The sequence below is a fragment of the Chelonus insularis genome, unplaced genomic scaffold (assembly GCF_013357705.1).
Source record: "Chelonus insularis isolate UGA/USDA-ARS -01 unplaced genomic scaffold, ASM1335770v1 contig_38_pilon, whole genome shotgun sequence".
In the NCBI taxonomy this organism is placed as follows: domain Eukaryota; kingdom Metazoa; phylum Arthropoda; class Insecta; order Hymenoptera; family Braconidae; genus Chelonus; species Chelonus insularis.
Genome location: NW_023276546.1, coordinates 150791 through 170546, shown reverse-complemented (window position 1 = coordinate 170546; position 19756 = coordinate 150791). Strand labels below are relative to the sequence as shown.

The 19756-nt window shown below is 31.7% G+C and overlaps 1 protein-coding gene across 1 annotated transcript; it reads right to left on the bottom strand.

Moving 5' to 3' along the window:
- Positions 1–18576: 18576 nt before the first annotated feature.
- Positions 18577–19014, bottom strand: LOC118067582 (uncharacterized). Its single transcript, XM_035084400.1, has one exon. The coding sequence runs from the start codon at positions 19012–19014 to the stop codon at positions 18577–18579; it is 438 nt and encodes a 145-aa protein (XP_034940291.1).
- Positions 19015–19756: the final 742 nt, after the last annotated feature.

The following is a 19756-nucleotide window of genomic DNA, read 5'->3' as shown; positions in this document are numbered from 1 at the left end:
TGAAGTGAATCAGAGTGCTGTGCAGTTAATAAATACAGAAGTATTCTTTAGATACTAAATATTTTCGAGGTAAGTTCTTCTTTCATCAAGAGTGATCTGCTCGTCACTCGCGCCAAGTCCACGTCCTACTTTCTGTTTCTCACTTTTTTTCACATTATCTCTTTCTCTCGCACTCTCTCATAACAGCGCGCAACAGAAGACACTCTATACAAGAAATTTCAGCCTTCCTCTTAATTTTTAAAGTACAGCACGTACACATAATTAATTAATAGATTTGCCATACACATCATCTATGAGCTTTTATTTGCAGCATTAATCATAATTTTTAATTTATTTATTGAAAAGATATTCATCCGTAAAAATTGAAAGTCTGAACTTTTCTGAAAAATATCCGACAAAAGTCAAGATTCTCAGATTTCTTGAGTTGGCAACTCTACATCAATAAACTACATATGAGAAAAATATTCTATCCGCCATACTGTATTTTGTCCACAACCAGAAATTTACATTTTCATATTTCTCAAGTTGGTAATCGTACATAGGTCTAGAGAAGCGGTAGATACTCGGCGCTAAGTGCACATTCACCTTCTTTCTTTCTTTGTTTCTTACTAGTACGCTCTTTCCCCCATGAGCGCCGAGGCAACCGACTACTCTATAATAATGCTTTCATATTTAATAGGTAGTTATCTTATATCGTAAGCTTCCGATCAAACGTTAAACCGAGCATTTTTCGTTAATTATTGACGGAGTTATAAATAAGCCACGCCCTTAACAGCGATATTTCTGCTATTCAAGATTTTTTCGCTTACTTTTTCACTCTACTCCATCGAGCGTTCTATCATGTGTTATCTCTTACTGAATGTATCTTTTGTCACTCACTCTCACGTTGGAATGCCTACAGTGCCCTCTTTCTTGCCTTATGTATTGATATCACTCTCTTTTACCTTAACTTTGTGATGTTTCCTTCTCTCTTGCCTAACAAAGAGATATCTATGTTCTCAAAAATGAAGAATGTTTCCCGCGTGTTGCATATCGATTTAAATGAATTTTTTTAGGAATTATTGATAAAAAAAATGTTTTCACCAATTGAATGAAGAAATTATTGTCCGTTTGAAATAAAAAAAGGCTCCGCACGATAATAGAAAAGCAAAAAATACACCTATGTAGCATAAAGGAAATAGCTGAAATAGCTATAAATTATTTTTTTATAAAAACATGTTTCTTGCAGAAAAATTCTATGAATGCATATAGAATTCCAATTTATCCATAGAATAATTTGTACATTCCTATCTTCTATCAATGTTACTAGTCTTTTTTAGAAATGTATTCGTAGGGTAACCACTGTTTCTTCGAATGATAATCATTTCAGTAACAGCATTCTAAGCTTGTAATGATTGTGTAACTTCTTTTATTAATGTGTCTAGGTCAAGAATTTCGATTTTCAGAAATCTTAAATGAAAAAATCTTTAAATAAAATTAAATTGTTATCGTCGTAGCAATCTTACAGTGAGTTTAGAGAAGAAATTTCAGGCAATCATAGGGACTGGTGATAGAAGTGAAACTTAAAACTATCTTATAACAATAGTTTGTTTGAATTTTTGAATAAATTGTAGTATGGAGAATTGAAAATTTATAATTTGTAAATTGAACTTATTGGTATTAGTCCACGTTTTAATATCTATCATAGCTATGGACATACTATTAACGTTACCATATCGGTAGCGCTGATGGTTTGGTGATGTGAACTTACAACTTTTTCTCTTACTAAAAATTGCTCTAATGCGCCTAAAGAAGTTTTCACTTCAAAAAGAAGTAAAATCCGAACAAAACAAGCATCAAAGTACGATCAAAAAAATATGTGAAATCAAGTAAAACGCCAAGTTGGTCGCGTCTTTTTTTGTAATCTTATCCAACTAGTAACGTACAATTGACTTATGAAATGTAAGTTAATTTTCAATTACAAAAAAAAATTATCTTCAAAATTAAAAAACTATGGAACTTGGCCCATTTTTTAAGATTCTCTGAACAGTTCCATATATTATAGTTCTTCGTACATAAGGACATTTAAAACTGGATTGGGCAGACTTTAAAGCGAAATTGGGCCAAGTTCCATAGTTTTCTGATTTTGAAGATAATTTTTTTTTGTAATTCAAAATTAACTTAAATTTTATAAGTCAATAGTACGTTACTAGTTCGAGAAAATTATCAAAAAAAAGACGCGGCTAACTTGGCGTTTTACTTGATTTAATCTACGAAAATACCTGAGATCCTACCAAAACCGACTCTACCAGATGTCGGTAAAATTTAATAATTGAAATCACATGGAATGCCAAGTCATTTATTAAATGGAATAGACTCTTTTTGCTTCTAATTGATAATGAAAAACTAAGGACTTTCTAAAAATCATTTTCATCTTATTTACAAAAATATTCTTCGAATAAAATTTTAAGAATTAACAGCGATTTTTGGAGTGATCTAAATTAAACCGAAAAAAAAATTTATTTGTGAAAAAATTGATGACTTGGCCCAATCTTCAGAAAATTCCGAAAATAGAAAATGAAATATGATAACCGTATACTATTTCACTAAAATATTTATAAATTCTTTTAGATCATAAATGCTCATGAAGTATTCTAAAAATAGAACATCACCAAAATTTTATATATATATATATATATATATATATATATATATATATATATATATATTGTAACGTTATTTTTCGACCCCCAAAAGGGGTTCACTCCATAACGCACCTTCCTTCAGGTGGGCATCCTGATTAGAACCATCCCTGGGAGACTAATACTACTTTACCTAGGGCGCCAAGTTATTTTTATTCACCAGAACAACTAAACTGGTATAACTTACAACTAATTCAAACTTAAATCTAACCTCAATATCTCAACTTACTAACTAACTCAAAATCCACACAATATCTCGAAATCTCAATACTTAAAACTAAATCTCAAACTTATATCAAAATCTCAATACTTAAAACTAAATCTCAAACTTATATCTAACTTAACTAAGATGGTCCCACCAAAAATCAGGATCCTCCTGAACAGGGCATGTCCTGGCCCTCAGTTGTGTAGGTTGTGGAGAGGGGTCGTGTCCGGCCAACAGAACAATTTAAATCGAGAAAACAAAGGGACTAAAGACGCAAATAAAATCGACTGACTACGGAATTGGTTGAAGGTTTTCAAACTACCACAAATAATCTAACGAGTTCGTAATATTTTAATTATTAAATTTATTCTTAATACTGTTAACTTTCTCAACACTAACTGGAGCTCAAAGCATAATTATAAATCAAAATCATCTAACTGAAACTTTAACATTTTACAATTCTCAAAATAAACTGAACCAAACGTTAACCTGTTACAATTCTGGAGCTCAAACACATTCTACATAAACTAAAGCATATTTCTTCAACAAAAATCATTTCTTAATAAATTCTAACTCAACTCAATAACTCAATATCTTAATCCTTAACAATAAAACAAATCTTTAAATCAAATTAACTCAACTACATCACAATCTTCTTTAACTGAATACATAACTAAACTTAAACCTAACAAACGAGTACGAGAGCAAACCAAGCCTCACGGATTTTCTTTTCCATAAAAATAAAATATTCTCAACTAAATACAAAGTTTCCTTTTAACCCATCTCAAGTCAATTCTCAATAACTTACAACTTCTGCAGAGAGCTTTCGATGTTTAGCTTTTATCAAACCTAGTCCCGGTTGTTCTGGACTTCCTTGTACTGGAATGGAGCTCATTGCTGATCTTCATTCTGCCTTCTGGATCTCTGCTCTTCCAATTGGCACACTCATCTCTTCACAGGCATGGCCTGCACTCGACTTCTTGACTTACTCTCGACTAACTCTCGACTAAACTCCAAAAACTGAATCCTCAAAATCTCCTATCTTTAATTTCTTCATTCTCCGCAATTTCTTCTCCCTCCAAACTCAAAATTCTTTCAATTCGTCTTACAATACTTCTTATTGGTGGTTATCTTCGCGTGACTTCTCCCAGATTTTCATATGGAGGGGTCACTTAAAACTAATGTGCACCAAAACTTAATTCTAAACTCTAAAACTTAATGTCTAAACTCAAAAACTTAATCCTACGACCTCTTCCATACTTCCATCTTTTTATTGGAGTCCCATTTTACTGGCAACAACCCCGTGACTACAACCCTTAGGGCTAGGACGTCTCCCAGCATGGGAAAACTGCAGGGTGACACGTTACTTTTGGTCCTCTACTCCACTACAGCTTCCCAACTCTCCTCTCAATCGTCCATATTGCTGACAAATCTTCTCTGGATCCAACTCTGCTTTCATCTTGGGTTATTGAGATTTTCACACTACTTTTTAATTATTAACTAAATCAATCAGCCTTGGTTTGCATTAAATGTTATAATCCTAACTTATAACTAACTATTCTACGCCAATAAAACATAAAATAAATCCAAATGTGAAATTAACAACAAAAATATACAGAAATTTAATTCGATAATAATCAAGACTCATAAATTAAATAGTAATGATTAAATAGAAATAATAAAGATAATTTTGGCGTAGGGAAAGTAAATATAATTAATAAAGCATTGGAAAGTATGAATTTCTGACTATAAGAATCAGTATAATAGCTCAGATGAGCCTTAAATTGGCTATTATTAGCCTCAAAATATTCAATAAATTGTTTCTGGAGCTACCAATGGGGCGTTATCAAAAAATAACGTCACAATATATTAAGTATATCATAAGTATATTTATATATTTTATTTCTGCAGAAACACACTTTGTGCAGACAATAATTTTGAAACTTTTCACTTTCTATTATCATATTCATCTTCATTTGTAGTACATTGATTCTCATCAGCAATTACAAAATTCGATGAAGGAGTCGGGATATCAATCTCGTTATCCATAGAGGTTGATAGGAGTTGGGAAACTGTAACATTAATTTACAATAAGTTATTTGATACGTAAATTAATGTTACAAATGTGTACTTATTTGTAGAAAAACTATAATTTATAAAATTACTTACGTTTTAAAGCTGATTATTTCGGCCGAATGATGCTCATCATCTGGTGTTATAATCTTTATTTTCACCTCACTTGATTCTTCTTATAAGATATAAGAAAGCAATTGACAGCGCAATACAATTTTAACTTTTGAAGATAGTTTCATGGAAAGAAAATGGGAGGCGCACTACACGTTTGGTCCATCTTACTCCATTTTTTCATTGGAAGATGTTATTGACAACAATGTTTAAGTTGAGCAATTGTCGACAGTTGGTCTAGACTATGGCTAGACGAGTGGAGCAACGTTATTACCTAAAATTATGACCATAATCTGACCAAGCGTTGTCCCACGTTGGATTAGACCGAGTACACAATAATTTTTTGGTACTCCAAATTTTCCCAGTAATAAAATATAACATCTTTTAGAGATTAAGGATTGTTCCTTAAAAAATATTCATCAAACTCATGCAATATTTTTTTTTACTCATTTCAACATTCGTTTTTCCTTTAGTATTTGGAAGCTTATGTTTATTACAACGAAGTTTTTATTTAAGCATAAAATCAATATTGGCAATAGTACGACTAAGAGATTTTCTTTGATAATTCCGTACATTTTATCAAATTGAATGCTCAGTAATCATCAATCATAGATCACAAAATCTACTTTATTTTCTGTAACATATACTTCGGTTGGATTGGATTATACTTAATTTTTCTTTGCGTGTGTAAGAAAATAATATAAATTTAATGAAGCTCTTTACAACAGTCTATGTATAGAAATTAATTTTCGTTGCTAAGTCCTGATAAAGAATGATACTCCAAAATGGCTGAATAAAATATAGTAAACTAAAGAAAGGACGATGAAATGAGAAGTTATCGTGATAATGTTAATGATTTTATTACATATTTAACGGAAAGCATTTTTTTACATGGTTTACCCAATACTGCCGTCACAAACAAAAGTATAACGTACACACCGCGTCACATGGATAGGACCAGCATATTTTCCTTTGCTATCTAAGATAAGAGACAAAATAGATACATTATCATGATACCTATAAACATCTTCAGGCATGTAAAGTTTAACTATAAACAATTGGACTTCTTAAACGCCCAGCGAGTCTTTGTAACAATGTGAGTAGGTAATTATGACGCGTCACTTGAATACGACCATTAAATAAAACACACAAAAAATAATATTGGATGATATTTATTAAACAAAATATTGATTAATAATTAAAGCTCTTTCCCTTCTTTTAAATTAAATCAAAAATCCGAGATGGCCTTGAATCATAAAGACTTCTTATGTATTTAATCGGCAGTTTGCTCCATCACTTTTTTATACCTTTCTCGAGTTCTTGTTTGTTATTATATTGTTTGCCGTTCTTATAAACTTCACGTGACAACTACCCCTATACTGTATTTTCTACTGTATTTAGATCGGGAGAAAGTGATGGCCAGTCGAGAACATCGATATTATTTTTTTTAAACCATCGACGAACATCATGGGCTCTATAAATGCTGGCGTTATCATGTTGGAAAATAAAACTTTTATCATCTGTGATACTGCTAAACTTACATGTTTTATTTTTTAGGAGATTAATGTAGCTTTTAGAATTTTGTCTACCTTGTATGACCACTAAAACAATCGGTCCGTTGTATGATAACGCACCCCAGACCATTACTGAGTCTGCATCATTTCGCCGACGCGATAAAATTATTTCATTTTTTCGTAAATCATGGAAATAGTAAGAATATCCGTCGGGGCCGTCTAAATTAAATTCTTTTTCATCACTAAATATAACTTTATGCCACTCTTTGGTCCAATGCATTTTGTTTCGAGCAAACTGAAGACGCTCCGTCGAGTGATGCTCTTTTAAACATGGTTTTCTCTTCAATTTCAAACGTTTTAAATGTGAACAATTACATATAATCCTTTGAACATCCCTTACAGATACTTCAGTTCCAACATTATGAGCTATTTGTCCGGCTGTTAGCGTAGAATTCGACGCTTCGCGTAATATTGCTCAGCGCTCTCTTTCAAATTTAGCGAATTTGGTACGGCCTTTGAATTTTTTACCATAATTTTCAGGATCATCGAGAAAATTACTTATGACCTGGTGTGAACGTCCTATTTTTTTTGCAATTTTTCTCAAAGAATAGCCCTCTTCACAAAGAATTTTTATTTTTCCTATTTCCTCTAGATTCAAACAATTTTTTCGACCCATATTGAATAAAAAATAGATTATATCGTCACTGCTTGATGTTCTTTACTTTAAATACGTGTAATGCGTGCACACTGTGCTGTTTTTGTTTAGAAACAGAGGCCGCGCGGAGGGGGAGAAATTCATTGGTCGTATTCAAGTGACGCGTCACGTTACCTACGCACGCGGTCACACTGGGCGTTTGAGAAGTTCAATTGTTTATAGTTAAACTTTACATGCCTGAAGATGTTTATAGGTCTCATTATAAGGTATTTATTTTGTCTCTTATCTTAGATAGCAAAAAAAATATGCTGGTCCTATTCAGTGACGCGGTGTGTATGATAATTCAATGAATTTTTAGTCAATAAGCTATACAAATGTCATTCAGAGAATTAAGAACTACTAAACTGTTTCCGGAGATGGTACTAATACCTCTAGTGCTAGTTACTATATGAACAACTATTAAGGACTATTAACTACTATTACTTTTTTTAGTAAATGCCACACTTTTGCTTATGACGACAGAATAGGTCTTATCCATTGATTTGGAGAAGCAACAAAACACCGTCAGATTGTTTGCATAAATAAAATGTAATAGTCAGTTAATGTATCAATTGTATTCAAAATTAGTGTGAAGTAAGGGAAGAACAAAACAATTATCTTCAACACAAATAAAGAAACCTTTTTTACTAATTGTTTTAACTAGCCAGGATTGAAATTCAAAAAACTCTAATACTTGAAAAACTCCTATGAATCTCGAGTCATTTGGATAATGATCTAAAGATTTATCTTTGATGACTTCGGAGCCAATTATAATAGGGCCTCCCGTTACGTTTGATTTTGCGAAACAGATGTATTTAATAAAAACTATTTTTCCTTTAGTGACATAAACAGAGTTATTAAGGAGGGTTATTTGGCGAATAGTCAGTTTCATTTTATGCAGATAATTTTCATAAGGAGAACAACTAAAGTTATCAAGTGGACCAAATGATTGAACATCGGATGCAAGGTGTATAAGATTGTGAAGGTTAAATGTATGCGTGCAATCGTCATATAATGTTCTTGCTGTTGTCACAAAATATTTTTAAAGATCTCCAGCGCAAGAGCCATTACTTTTATGTAAATTGTGATTTCTTAAGATCCGGATGGCACAATGGAGCGTCATAAAATGTTTTAATTTTATGGGCGATAGTATATCACGCAAAACAACTGGACCTAAGTTCAACAAAAATTGGCGATACAGCTTTCCATCGGTGTATTTCACTAAAAGATTGCGGTTTTCGTGGAAATTCTAATGGAGTAAATTGTTGGAATTCCTCATAATGTTTATTAAATAAACCCAGCTCTTCGGTGTAACTGCCAAAAGATTAATTTAAATAAATTTCAATAAACCTTTTTGTCACTCCTGAGCACACAAGGTGCATGTAATCTAACGGGAATTGTTTTGTGGCGGAAAATTATTTTCTAATGATGACGCTGATTGATATTTGATAGGAACATCTTCTCTAAAAGTCTCATCACTACGCAGTTTTGGAGTGAACTAAGTAACTAACTGTGAACATTTACCGCATCTACTATTATGTGGTGCAAATGAAAGTAAAAAATTTCTGGCTGGAGAATCGCACAAAAATGCCCGAATGTCTATAGCGAATTTTTTTTCGTAAAAATAGAAACCCTCATCGTGGAGTCTTTTACATTCTGTCAAAAATTGAGAAAGGAATTCAGAGAGCGATTTCGGTTTACCTATACCATGATAAGCTGCAATAAAGAATGGATTAAAAGTATTTATAAATAAATTGTCAAAGATACGTCCTCAAATTGGCCGCATCTCACTAGATGTGCTTTTCGAAATACTGATACCATCAGTGTTAATATCTTCGCAAATCTTTGAAGGAAAAGTTATATAATCAATATGAGACAGCTGATCTTGTAGAGATTTTTCAATCCCATAATAAACAAACTTGCCCCTAGCGAGTGATTGTATGACATATTCAGAAGAAGTTTTCAAAAACGTTTTAGCACAACGGGGAAGATGAGAAATGCCATGTTCACTCAAACCTACTAGCAATTGATCTAATGCATTGTGAGTAATATTATTTCGAAGAGCCCATGTCCTTAAAAAATCGCGAATTTTATTTTGAATATTCTCATCATCTGAATAATCACCATCACTGGACGAAGAAGAAATATTTGAATTCGTATCTGTATCATTATCGTAGACTTTGTTATTAGTTTATCAAAAAACCAACTGATCGTACACTAGCGGAAGATTCATTAGAATTATTGTCGGAAGGACTAGCACTTGCGTTTTGAATGAAGGAAGAAGAGCTGTTTGCAGAAATACATGCAGTAGAGTTGATTGGTTCACGTCGTGAACGAATATATGCACTTTTTATACGACGTAATTGTTGTCTTCATGTAAGATCATAGAACTTCTTTCGTTCTACTGCAGAGCTCATCATAAATTACGAAAAATAATCAATTATCAATCTCAAAAATTAATCAAGGAATAATCTAAAGAGTATGGGAAATCATCTTTTAGACATCATGTAGTTTAGTTTTAAAGACAAAATTGAGCGAGACATAGGAGTTGATGTGGAGACATCTTTTAGATAACTATTTTCTACTTGGGCAAGTTTCTTTTGCAGAAGCAAAAAAGCCATACGCCCGAAAACCCCCGAATACAAATATTTTGACTAAAATATTCCGTAGAAGAAAGTTTGATTGGTTTGTCGAAACGATTCGTTCAATTTCACACATTTCTTCGCCATCTCGAATCTTGCAAATCCAATTTCGGTTTTGTGATCTACGAACCGGATAAATCCTCGTGTACAAATATTCAGACCAAAATATGTAGTGAAATAAAGTTTATCTGGTTAGTCTAAAATATAAGTTCAGTTTAAGGGTTAAGGGTTAAAGTGATAACATCAACAATATTGTAAAATATTTGTATGTTGCCATCTAATGACTATTAGGCTAACTACAATTCTATAAGTTGTTGACGTTGCTTGACGATTAGAATGTTTATAGCAACGAGGGGAGAGTTTGTTCATCTTTAGTTTTTGACTGAGACTGGAGTTGACCGGACGTTTTCTCTCTAACTAATTAATAGCTCTTAATCTTTAATAAACTTTTTCATTATTTATTAATTTTCTGAAGGTATTATTTGGATTTATTTTACAATATATATGAAATAATTGATAATAAAATAGACCAGCATGAGGTAGAGCCAGAGTTAAGTCTAGAACATGTTGATTCTAATAACTACCAAGAGCCAAAACCAAAACTGAGTCCTAATTTTAATTCTTTTATGGACCAAGATAAAGATGATGGAAATCTTCAGCTAGATTCCGAATCAATTTGTTCAATGGATGAATGTGAGGATTATTTTGAAGATTCCAAATTGCTTCCAAACAATTTTTATCAGTCACTTGAAACTTGTAAAAATAATTCTGTTTTTATTGAAGAGATAAATAATAAAAAAGAAAATGATTGAAATAAAACAATTGAAAATAAAAACGTGTTGATAAATAATGAAATAATAAATGATAAAACAATAAATAACGAAAATAATAATAAAAATGATAAAATTGTTATTAAAGATACTCCAAAAGAATTGCAGAAGTTTGAGAAGTATTAAATATAGATTATTTAAATAAATCAGGAAGAGAATTATTGATAAAATAATAAATAAACATTCATTCAAATATCGTCTAAAACATGAACTATTACTTAGCACAAATAAAGTTGAACATAAAATCAGAACGATTGATAATAATAATCCTATTTATATTACAGGCAAAGTCAAAATTTTCTTGATCATGTAATTGCTATATATTCAGTATCTCTTTATAATAGTTCAATATTGATAGTTCAAAGAAACCAGACTCTAAAGGAAAGAAACAATGAAGAATGGTAGTTGATTTTGGAGCATTGGATGCAAAAACAGTTCCAAATGCTTATTCTATTTCAAAAATTACAGAAATTTTCGATAGTTTAGGCGGATCGAAATATTTTACAGTTCTTGATTTGTCATCAAGTTTTCATCAAATTCCTATGAAATAGTCAGATCAACATAAAACTGCTTTTTCAGAAAAAATTATTTGTTTATATGTATAATATTGTCATATTTTCGAATGATTTGAAAGAACATAAAAAACGAATTGATAATTTAATCAATAGATTAGAAGATGCAAATTTAAAGTTACAACCAGATAAATGCCTTTCCTTCAAAGAAGAAGTTTGTTATTTAGAACATTTGATTTGTCAAAATTATTCAAAACCAGATCCAAAGAAAGTTAAAGCAGCTAATAATTATTCAAGACCAACTACTCGAAAGAAAGTCAGACAATTTTTAGAATTCACAAATTATTATAGAAAATTCATTAAAGACTATGCTAAAATTGGTAAACCTTTGAGTAATTTATTAAAGAAAGATGTAAAATTTGAATGGTATTCATTATTCCAGATTTTACTAAACCTTTTATTATTACCACTGACGCATCAGGATATGCTATTAAAGGTGTTTTATCACAAAGAAAAATTCGTCAAGATTTACCAGTCGCTTATGCATCAAGAGTTTTAAAAAATTCAGAAATTAGATGTAATACTTATGAAAAAGAGACTTGAGCTATTGTTTTTAGTATTCAAACGTTTAGACCTTATGTGTATGGAAGAAAATTTCTACTTGTCACTAATCACAAACGTTTAGTTTGGTTCAAAAGTACGAAAGAAGTTAATACACGAGTATTAATGTGGAGATTAAATCATCCGAATATGAATATGTTTTTCTACAAACCAAGAAAAATCAATTCTAATGCTGATGCTTTATCAAGAAATTTAGTTTAAAAAGATAAACAACATGTTAGAGTAACTACAAGATTATAAAATCAAAAGAATAAATAAAAATAGTTAATGAACAAATCAACTATAATTAAAATACAGATAGTTACATAAATGACGCTCATGGAATTATTGAAACAATTGCAGAAATTCATAAAAAAAGCTCTGAAAAAACGAGGAAGACCCATGAAAATTCTACCTAAAAAAAATTAAGATATTTTGGAAAAACAACCTAGAAAACAATCAAGAGAGAAGAAAAAAAAATCTGAAGAAGATGATAATTTTTCGTCATCAATATTCAGCTCAGATGATAATATAGAAGATTTAATAAATGATAATAATGACAAAAATAATGATGACAGTGACATTGACGATAAACAATTAAATGAAATCATTAGTGATAGTCAGGAAAATTTATTTAAAGGAAATATTAAAAATGTAACTGATATTTAAGATTATTTCCATTTCAGAAAAAATCTTATTTTGTTGATTTAACAGGAGAACCATTATTAGATAAGGGAAATTTAAAATTGATAGAAATGAATAAATGACCAAAAGTAAATGATTCACAATTAGCTGTGGTATCATTTAAACGAGTAAATAATAGATATGTAGTCCTTCGCTGTACGCGAGCACTCGCTAGTATATTCTTAATTCAAATGCCCGCGTGCCCAGGTACAGGAGGCGTTGTGCCCTAATTACAACAAATAGATGTCACTAATTATCACCTAAAGGGTGATGCCACACTCTTCCGCTTTCTCTCTGCGCCTTATGATTATTTTTTATATTGTACCCAAGACATATAACGTACAATCAATCGGTTCATTAGAACAATCACATCAATCTTTGAATAAATATCTAGAGTTCTATTCATCAATTGATGATGAATGAGATGATGGAATAGAATTAGCAGTATTTTCTTATGATACTAGTTAACATTTCGGTATTTAAAACGTACCCCATACAGGAGTTTTCGGTTAACACGCTAAATTACCATTTAGTGAACCTGTAAGAGAATGTGAACAATGACCTACTATGCAAGGTTATTCAATTGATTTAGTCACAAGATTACATCGAATAAGATTATTAGCATATCAAAATTAAGTTCAATAAAAAAAAAACTTCAAGAAATATTAGGATAAATACTGTAATCCTCAAAATCTAAAACCAGGACATTATGTTTCTTTACAAAGCGGACCTAATCATGGAAAAACTAAAAATTGGTATTCAGGTCCATGTAGAGTCCTCGAAACTTTGGGAACAGAAAATTTAAATATTCAAACTGAAAAACAAACATAAATTGATTATATAAACAGATTGAGATATTCATTCATGTATCCAGAAATAACACCGATACACAGAACGCGAAATTTAAATTATAAAATAGGTAATCACAATAAAGTTAATTAACTTACTTTACAGATGATTTTTAAAATAATGTTTGCTGAAATTTTATTTATATTAAATCCAACATCCGTTTTTGGGATAATTAGATATAATTGTAAAAAATCAACAGCAAATTTAACCACGTTTTTAATCAATTAAATAGGAGACTGTGAATTTCCAAAAAGGGAAGTTAAAATTTCTCAACCATTTATTTAATTATTACAATTAATGAGAATTTCTTTAACTAAAAGAATATAATGTAAAATTAATATTTTACAGACAGTTTATTAATGTGGAATGCACTCTCATTTTTCAATAATGAATAACGGTTTTAATGAATATTTGTATGAAATTTCTAAAAAAAAATGTTCTAAAACTTATAAAATAAATTCTTTATATCTTGTGAAAATATTTTTAACTGATTTAAAAATTAATGATACAACTACAAGAAGTGTAACACTTGCTGGAACTATCGAGAATGATGAAAAATGTTTTGGAGAATATTATCCTGATATTTACGGAAATTGGGCTAATGTAGTAGTTCAAGGAATAATCAAAGTATTTTACAAAAATATTTTACAGAAATTGAATCAGAATAAAAATGATGATGATTCTGATAAAAAATCACTATCAGAAGGGGAAAACATATCTTGGATAATATTAAAGAAACTCGGAATCTTTTCGCAGAACTTGTATTCTCTTTTAAATAAAAATTCTGCAATGTAGAGTGGCCAATAAATTTCATGCTTATTGTATTTTTAAGTAGCTTCACGTAAATCTCTCCACAGTCGCTCGATTTTTTATAACGAACTAAAAAAGATAAAGAAAATGACAACTGAATTTATTATAAATAATTAAAAACGGAATCTATGAAATTAATTAAATTCTCTCAACGTGATTTTTTTCTTCCACTAAAAAAAAGGTACTAACTATATTACATAGATAGTAATTGACTCTATTTGTTTATAACGACTGAATTTGTTATAAATAATTTTTCTAATGTTCTCTATTGCTGGAAGATTTCCGAATATAATTCTTAAAAATTGGACGATGACAGTTCCAGTAGGATACTTCAAACACTTAAAGAAAAATTCTGAATAAGATTTAGTAATAAAGTAATAATAAACGACCCAAGGGATATTGTTTGGCAGACCATCTATTATACAGGTCGTGAGCCAATCATACAAAGTCTCCACCTGCACCCTGTAGTTATCAGCGATAACAATGATGCGGATATTCATGGTCGAAGAAGACTTGACATGGGGTCCTAAAAAGGTTGATATCGTATTCGATAAACATACCGTGAATACGCATTACCTGGAGTGCGTTGTATGAAACACACATTTATACAGCGATGAAGGCGTCATTGTCAAAAAATTTGATCTCCGTCGCTACAGAGACATAAATAAATGAGGTAAAAACATTATGATATGCTCGTCCTTTTGTGTTGATTTTCATAAAAATTTTTGTTTCAGAAACATCAGCCGTGTCTATCAACAGCCGCCAGAATTTATATGATTTACCTGTCATAACTACAGAAAATTATTTATATACATAAATATTTTCTCATCATTTAAATAAATTTTTGCTATTTTATGAACATCTAATTACTCCATACTTAAATTTGTGAAAATAAGCCATATTATTAATTTCCCAGTGGGAAGTTATAGTAATGGGTCCGATTTTGTGAATCCCGAATTTTGACATATCGTATGTACATACGTATGTGCGTTCGGAATTATTTTTCGCCTCGATTATCTCGAGAACAAAGAATGATATGGACGTGGGACCAATTGCATTCATTGTTTGGAGTGGTGATGCAATTTGTTATGCTTGTGTTTTTTACATTTATTGAAAAAAAATACGGACTGCGTCTTACCGTTCTTGAATTATTATGGTAAGTGCGTTATAATTATTTCAATTTTCAGTAAAAATATAGTATGTTTGACTTTTAAAGTTATTTTATCATAGAAATACCATGTAAATATCATCTGCTGGCTGCTGATTCTGATGACGATGGTGAAGGAAATAAAACACATGATAGCGCCGACAAACCTAAGCCTGCAGACGAAGAAAATATTGCTAGCAACATGGGCAAGATCGAGAATCTAGGACCATCCACATCAACCAGCATCGTTGAGTTACCGAAACTGGCTGATGTTAACATCCATGAAACTAATAGCCTTAGACCACAACCATCTACATCCGTAGCTGTGATTAATAACGACAATGACCAGCAACTATCATCATCGACAACTGGTATCAATTATGGAAATGTTACGTACAACTGTTTCAAACCAGAGAATATACCTTTAAATCTTGAAAAAGGTCGCTGGTTCAATGTCAATTACGGTGGTAATGTTATTACAAAGTATCACGGCCCTTAGCAGTCTGCTTGTAATAGTAGTTCAACAGTGTCTTGCCCGTATTCATAGTGCAGCTGTAATGTGAGTATCCCCTGTAGACGTGATACTGAAGAAGAAACAGATGATGATATTCCTTCGGATGGTTTATACAAGGAGTATGAGTCATCATTGAGTAGTTCAATAGAATATTCCTTTGAAGTGACCGATGATACTGATCAGCAAACCTCATCCCTAACAAAAAGTACTTCATCAACACCTGTTGGTAATTATTTTTATTCTTATGTTTATGAGTTTAATTATTAATGAAACTTCTAATTATAACTTCATGTAGGCTATGATTTCTCTTGAAGGCCGCTAGAAGAATAATGCTGACAACTATCAAATTATAGATATTCAAACAGGCGGTGCTGTAACCGAAGCGGCAACGAAGAAAATTCAGAGTTCAGCGAACAAACACGATGCGTTACCGACGACATCATCAGAAACCTTTACAACTGTTTATCCCCTGGACCACGGTTTTATTATTAACAAGGAGTGGGTAGAAAATTTTTAAAAGTTTTAAATTACTGGTAAAGAATGTGTCATAAAAATAACACCCCCGCCTAGTGATCGAAACCATGTAGAGTGGTTTGAAGGCGCGCTAACCGACATTACAACATATATTACACAGTCTCGCACATCTCGTGACAAAGTAGCTTTTACTATTAATTGTAAACGATTAACAAGTGGCCCTATATGGTCTCGTTTTAGACCACCACAACAATATACAAGTAACACTCTGTGGGACTTACTGTGTCAGATAGCGCAGAGTGCTGGTGGTTTGATTAGAGCTGTTAATGTTGTGTTGGCGGGTTTAACTATACGCGGTGTAGAGGAGCGTGGTAATCAGAAACTAACTTACGAGGCTATTTTCAAACGATCAATTGTACGCATTACTAATAACGATGATTTATAATTTCCCGTTCCTTTGTTGTTGCTGATTTACATGCTGAACGTGGTAAAACCCGTACAGGTACATTACAAAAACGCTGGAAGACAATGTGTGATCGCCGCTGTAATTTACAACGCCGCGCTGCTTTAGAGTTAGTAAGTAGAGCCGGTGTTAAAATACTTCGTAGTGGTGGTGGTTTTGATGAAATAAATGCTTTCCAACTATATTTCATGCGTAAGGGTATAGCTATTTTTGTGTATGAATTTTATACCCCAGGAAAATGAAAACGGCCATTATTCGATGAGTGCCCTGTCGTTAAAGAAAATTATAGTAAAATTATAAGAACATTGTTTATTTTATATTACCAACAAGGACATCATTATGACCCAATGTTGAATCTCAGTGCTGCTGTTGGTTTGCGTTCTTTTTATTGGGCTTGTAATAGAAGTTATTTTACGATGTCAGCCCTGCATCGCTGTCTTTTTAAATGCCCTCGATGATGTAGTTTACCTGTCTGTGTGTCCGAGGTATCAAAAATGTGTAATAAGTATAACAGATATTTTTTAAGTGATAGCTGCTATGACTAACATTTGATAAAAGGCTCAGCGTCACTGTCTGGTGATGATAAAGATCTAGCTGTTTGCGACCTGATACAAATTTGTGAAAAATGTTTTCATCTGAAAATATATAGCACTAATAAAAGGAAACAACATGTTTGTAATAAAACTTTTTGTAGTATTTGTAATCTTAGTAGGCCCATAAACCACCAATGCTATATGATTGATCTCGAAACAGCAGCACCTTCAAAAGCTATATTTTTATTATATGATTTTGAAACGCAGCAACGTCAGCATGTTAAAGATAATAAGACGACAAAATTACATCTCCGTAATCTTTGCATTGTTCAAAAGGTGTGTGTATATTGTGCAAAAAACAATAATTTATCAGGGCATTGTACTTTGTGTAAAAAAACGTGAATACACTACCCGTCAAAAGTCAGTTGAAATTCAAATTTTTTTACTTAAATATAGGAAACGCACAAAATTTTTTTTTTGGATAATTACTAAATGTAAACAACAATATTCCCTTCTTAATAAACTTTAATTTTCTTACATTTTGTGTTTCTTTTCAATTACTTCTGCAGTCAAAAATCCGAAATGACAAAAATGTTCGATTTCAAAAGTTAGTTGAAATTATTACTAACTAGTTTTTTTTTTTTAACAACAATTTAACAATTAATATTTCGTGTGTCTTCTTTTATTTTGTAGTACAGTTGCAAGTCGTTGAGGCATCGATTCGACTAATTTGTGAAAAACGTTCGGTGGTCGTTGCGATTGAATAGTTGTTCTTGAATAGTTTTTTTAAACGTGCTGATATCACCACGTGACGATTTAGGGATTTTCTGATCCAGTTCGTCCCATAAATGTTCGATCGGGTTTAAATCAGGTGCCATCGAGGGCCAATCAAGGATATTTATGTGATTTTCTTTGTTTTCAAACCTGTATGTTTGGGGTCGTTGTCGTGTTGGGAAATAAAATACTTATCTCAACCCATGGCTTTAGCTGATTGAGATAAATTTATTTTCAGTATATTACAATACATATCTGCTGTCATTTTGCCATTTATTTCGCACAGTTGTCCTACTCCATACCAAGAAAAACACCCCTACACCATTACATTGCCTCTACCATATTTGACAGTAGGTTGCAAATAATTGTCTTTAAACGGATTATCGCCCACGCGTCGCCAAATCATTTTTTTTCGTCAGTTTCCAAATATTTCGAACTTAGATTCGTCACTACATATAACACGCTTCTAAAACTCTACTTTTTTATCAATGCATTTTAGAGCAAACTGTAGTCTCTTTTTTTTATGGATGTTTCGTAGTAATGGTTTCTTCTTTGCTACTATGCTTTTGAAGCCTGCTTGGTGAATACGTCTTCGTATTGTACTCTCAGAAACTTCAGTACCCTCATTCCTAAGTTGTTCTCGAATTTCTTCAATTGTTATTTCAGGATTCTTCTGGCAAAGTCCTACAATGAACCGATCATCCAATCTAGATGTTACTTTTGGGCGACCTGAGCGAGGTAAATCCGAGAGTGTTGTTTCAGTTTCACTTTTTTTAATTATTTTTCGAACATCCTCAGGACTAATTTTATATATTCGTGCTACAGCACTATAATTTTTTAAGTTTTTATAGTCACAAACAAGTTTTGTTCGTTCTGCCACACTTAATTTACGCCTGGTAACCATTTTCAGTAATAAATATATTGATATTGATTTATTTCAATGAATTAAGAATAAATATAAGTTAAACTAAAGTAATACCACTAAGGATTTTAGATTCAATAAGTTAATCGACGTCTGTATGGTTCAAATATTATTCTCCAACTAACTTTTGACAACGTGTTTGGACGAGTTCATTCGGGCTTCGACTTTCATAAACAAAAGCGATGCGAAAGAATCGTAGTTGGACCATGGCTATTGTAGAGCATTAAAACGAGACATGATAGCTATGTAGAATAACCGTTAAAAATTAAAGTAATCGACATAATATACATTTAAATCATACAAAGATGGATTTCAACTGACTTTTGACGGGCATTGTATATATTTCACGACAACTCGATAACCTTATAGATTTAGCCTTCAAGTCTTATAAATATTTTAAGAAAATAATATGCATTGCTCATAACGCGCGCAGCTTCGACGCGGAATTTATTCTTCGTTATCTAATAGAAAAAAAAATGCGTATTCCGAATCTTATTCTAAATGGTAGTAAAATTATTGTAATGACAATAGAGGACATAACTTTTTTAGATAGTTGAAATTATTTACAAATCCCTTTGAGAGCTCTACCTAAAGCATTCGGTTTTGACAATGAGGTTACCAAAGGTTTTTTCAACATTCCTGAAAACATCGGCTGTGACGACCCACTTTCGGACATGGAATATTATTCCTCTGCTACAATGCATACTAAAAAACGATCTTAATT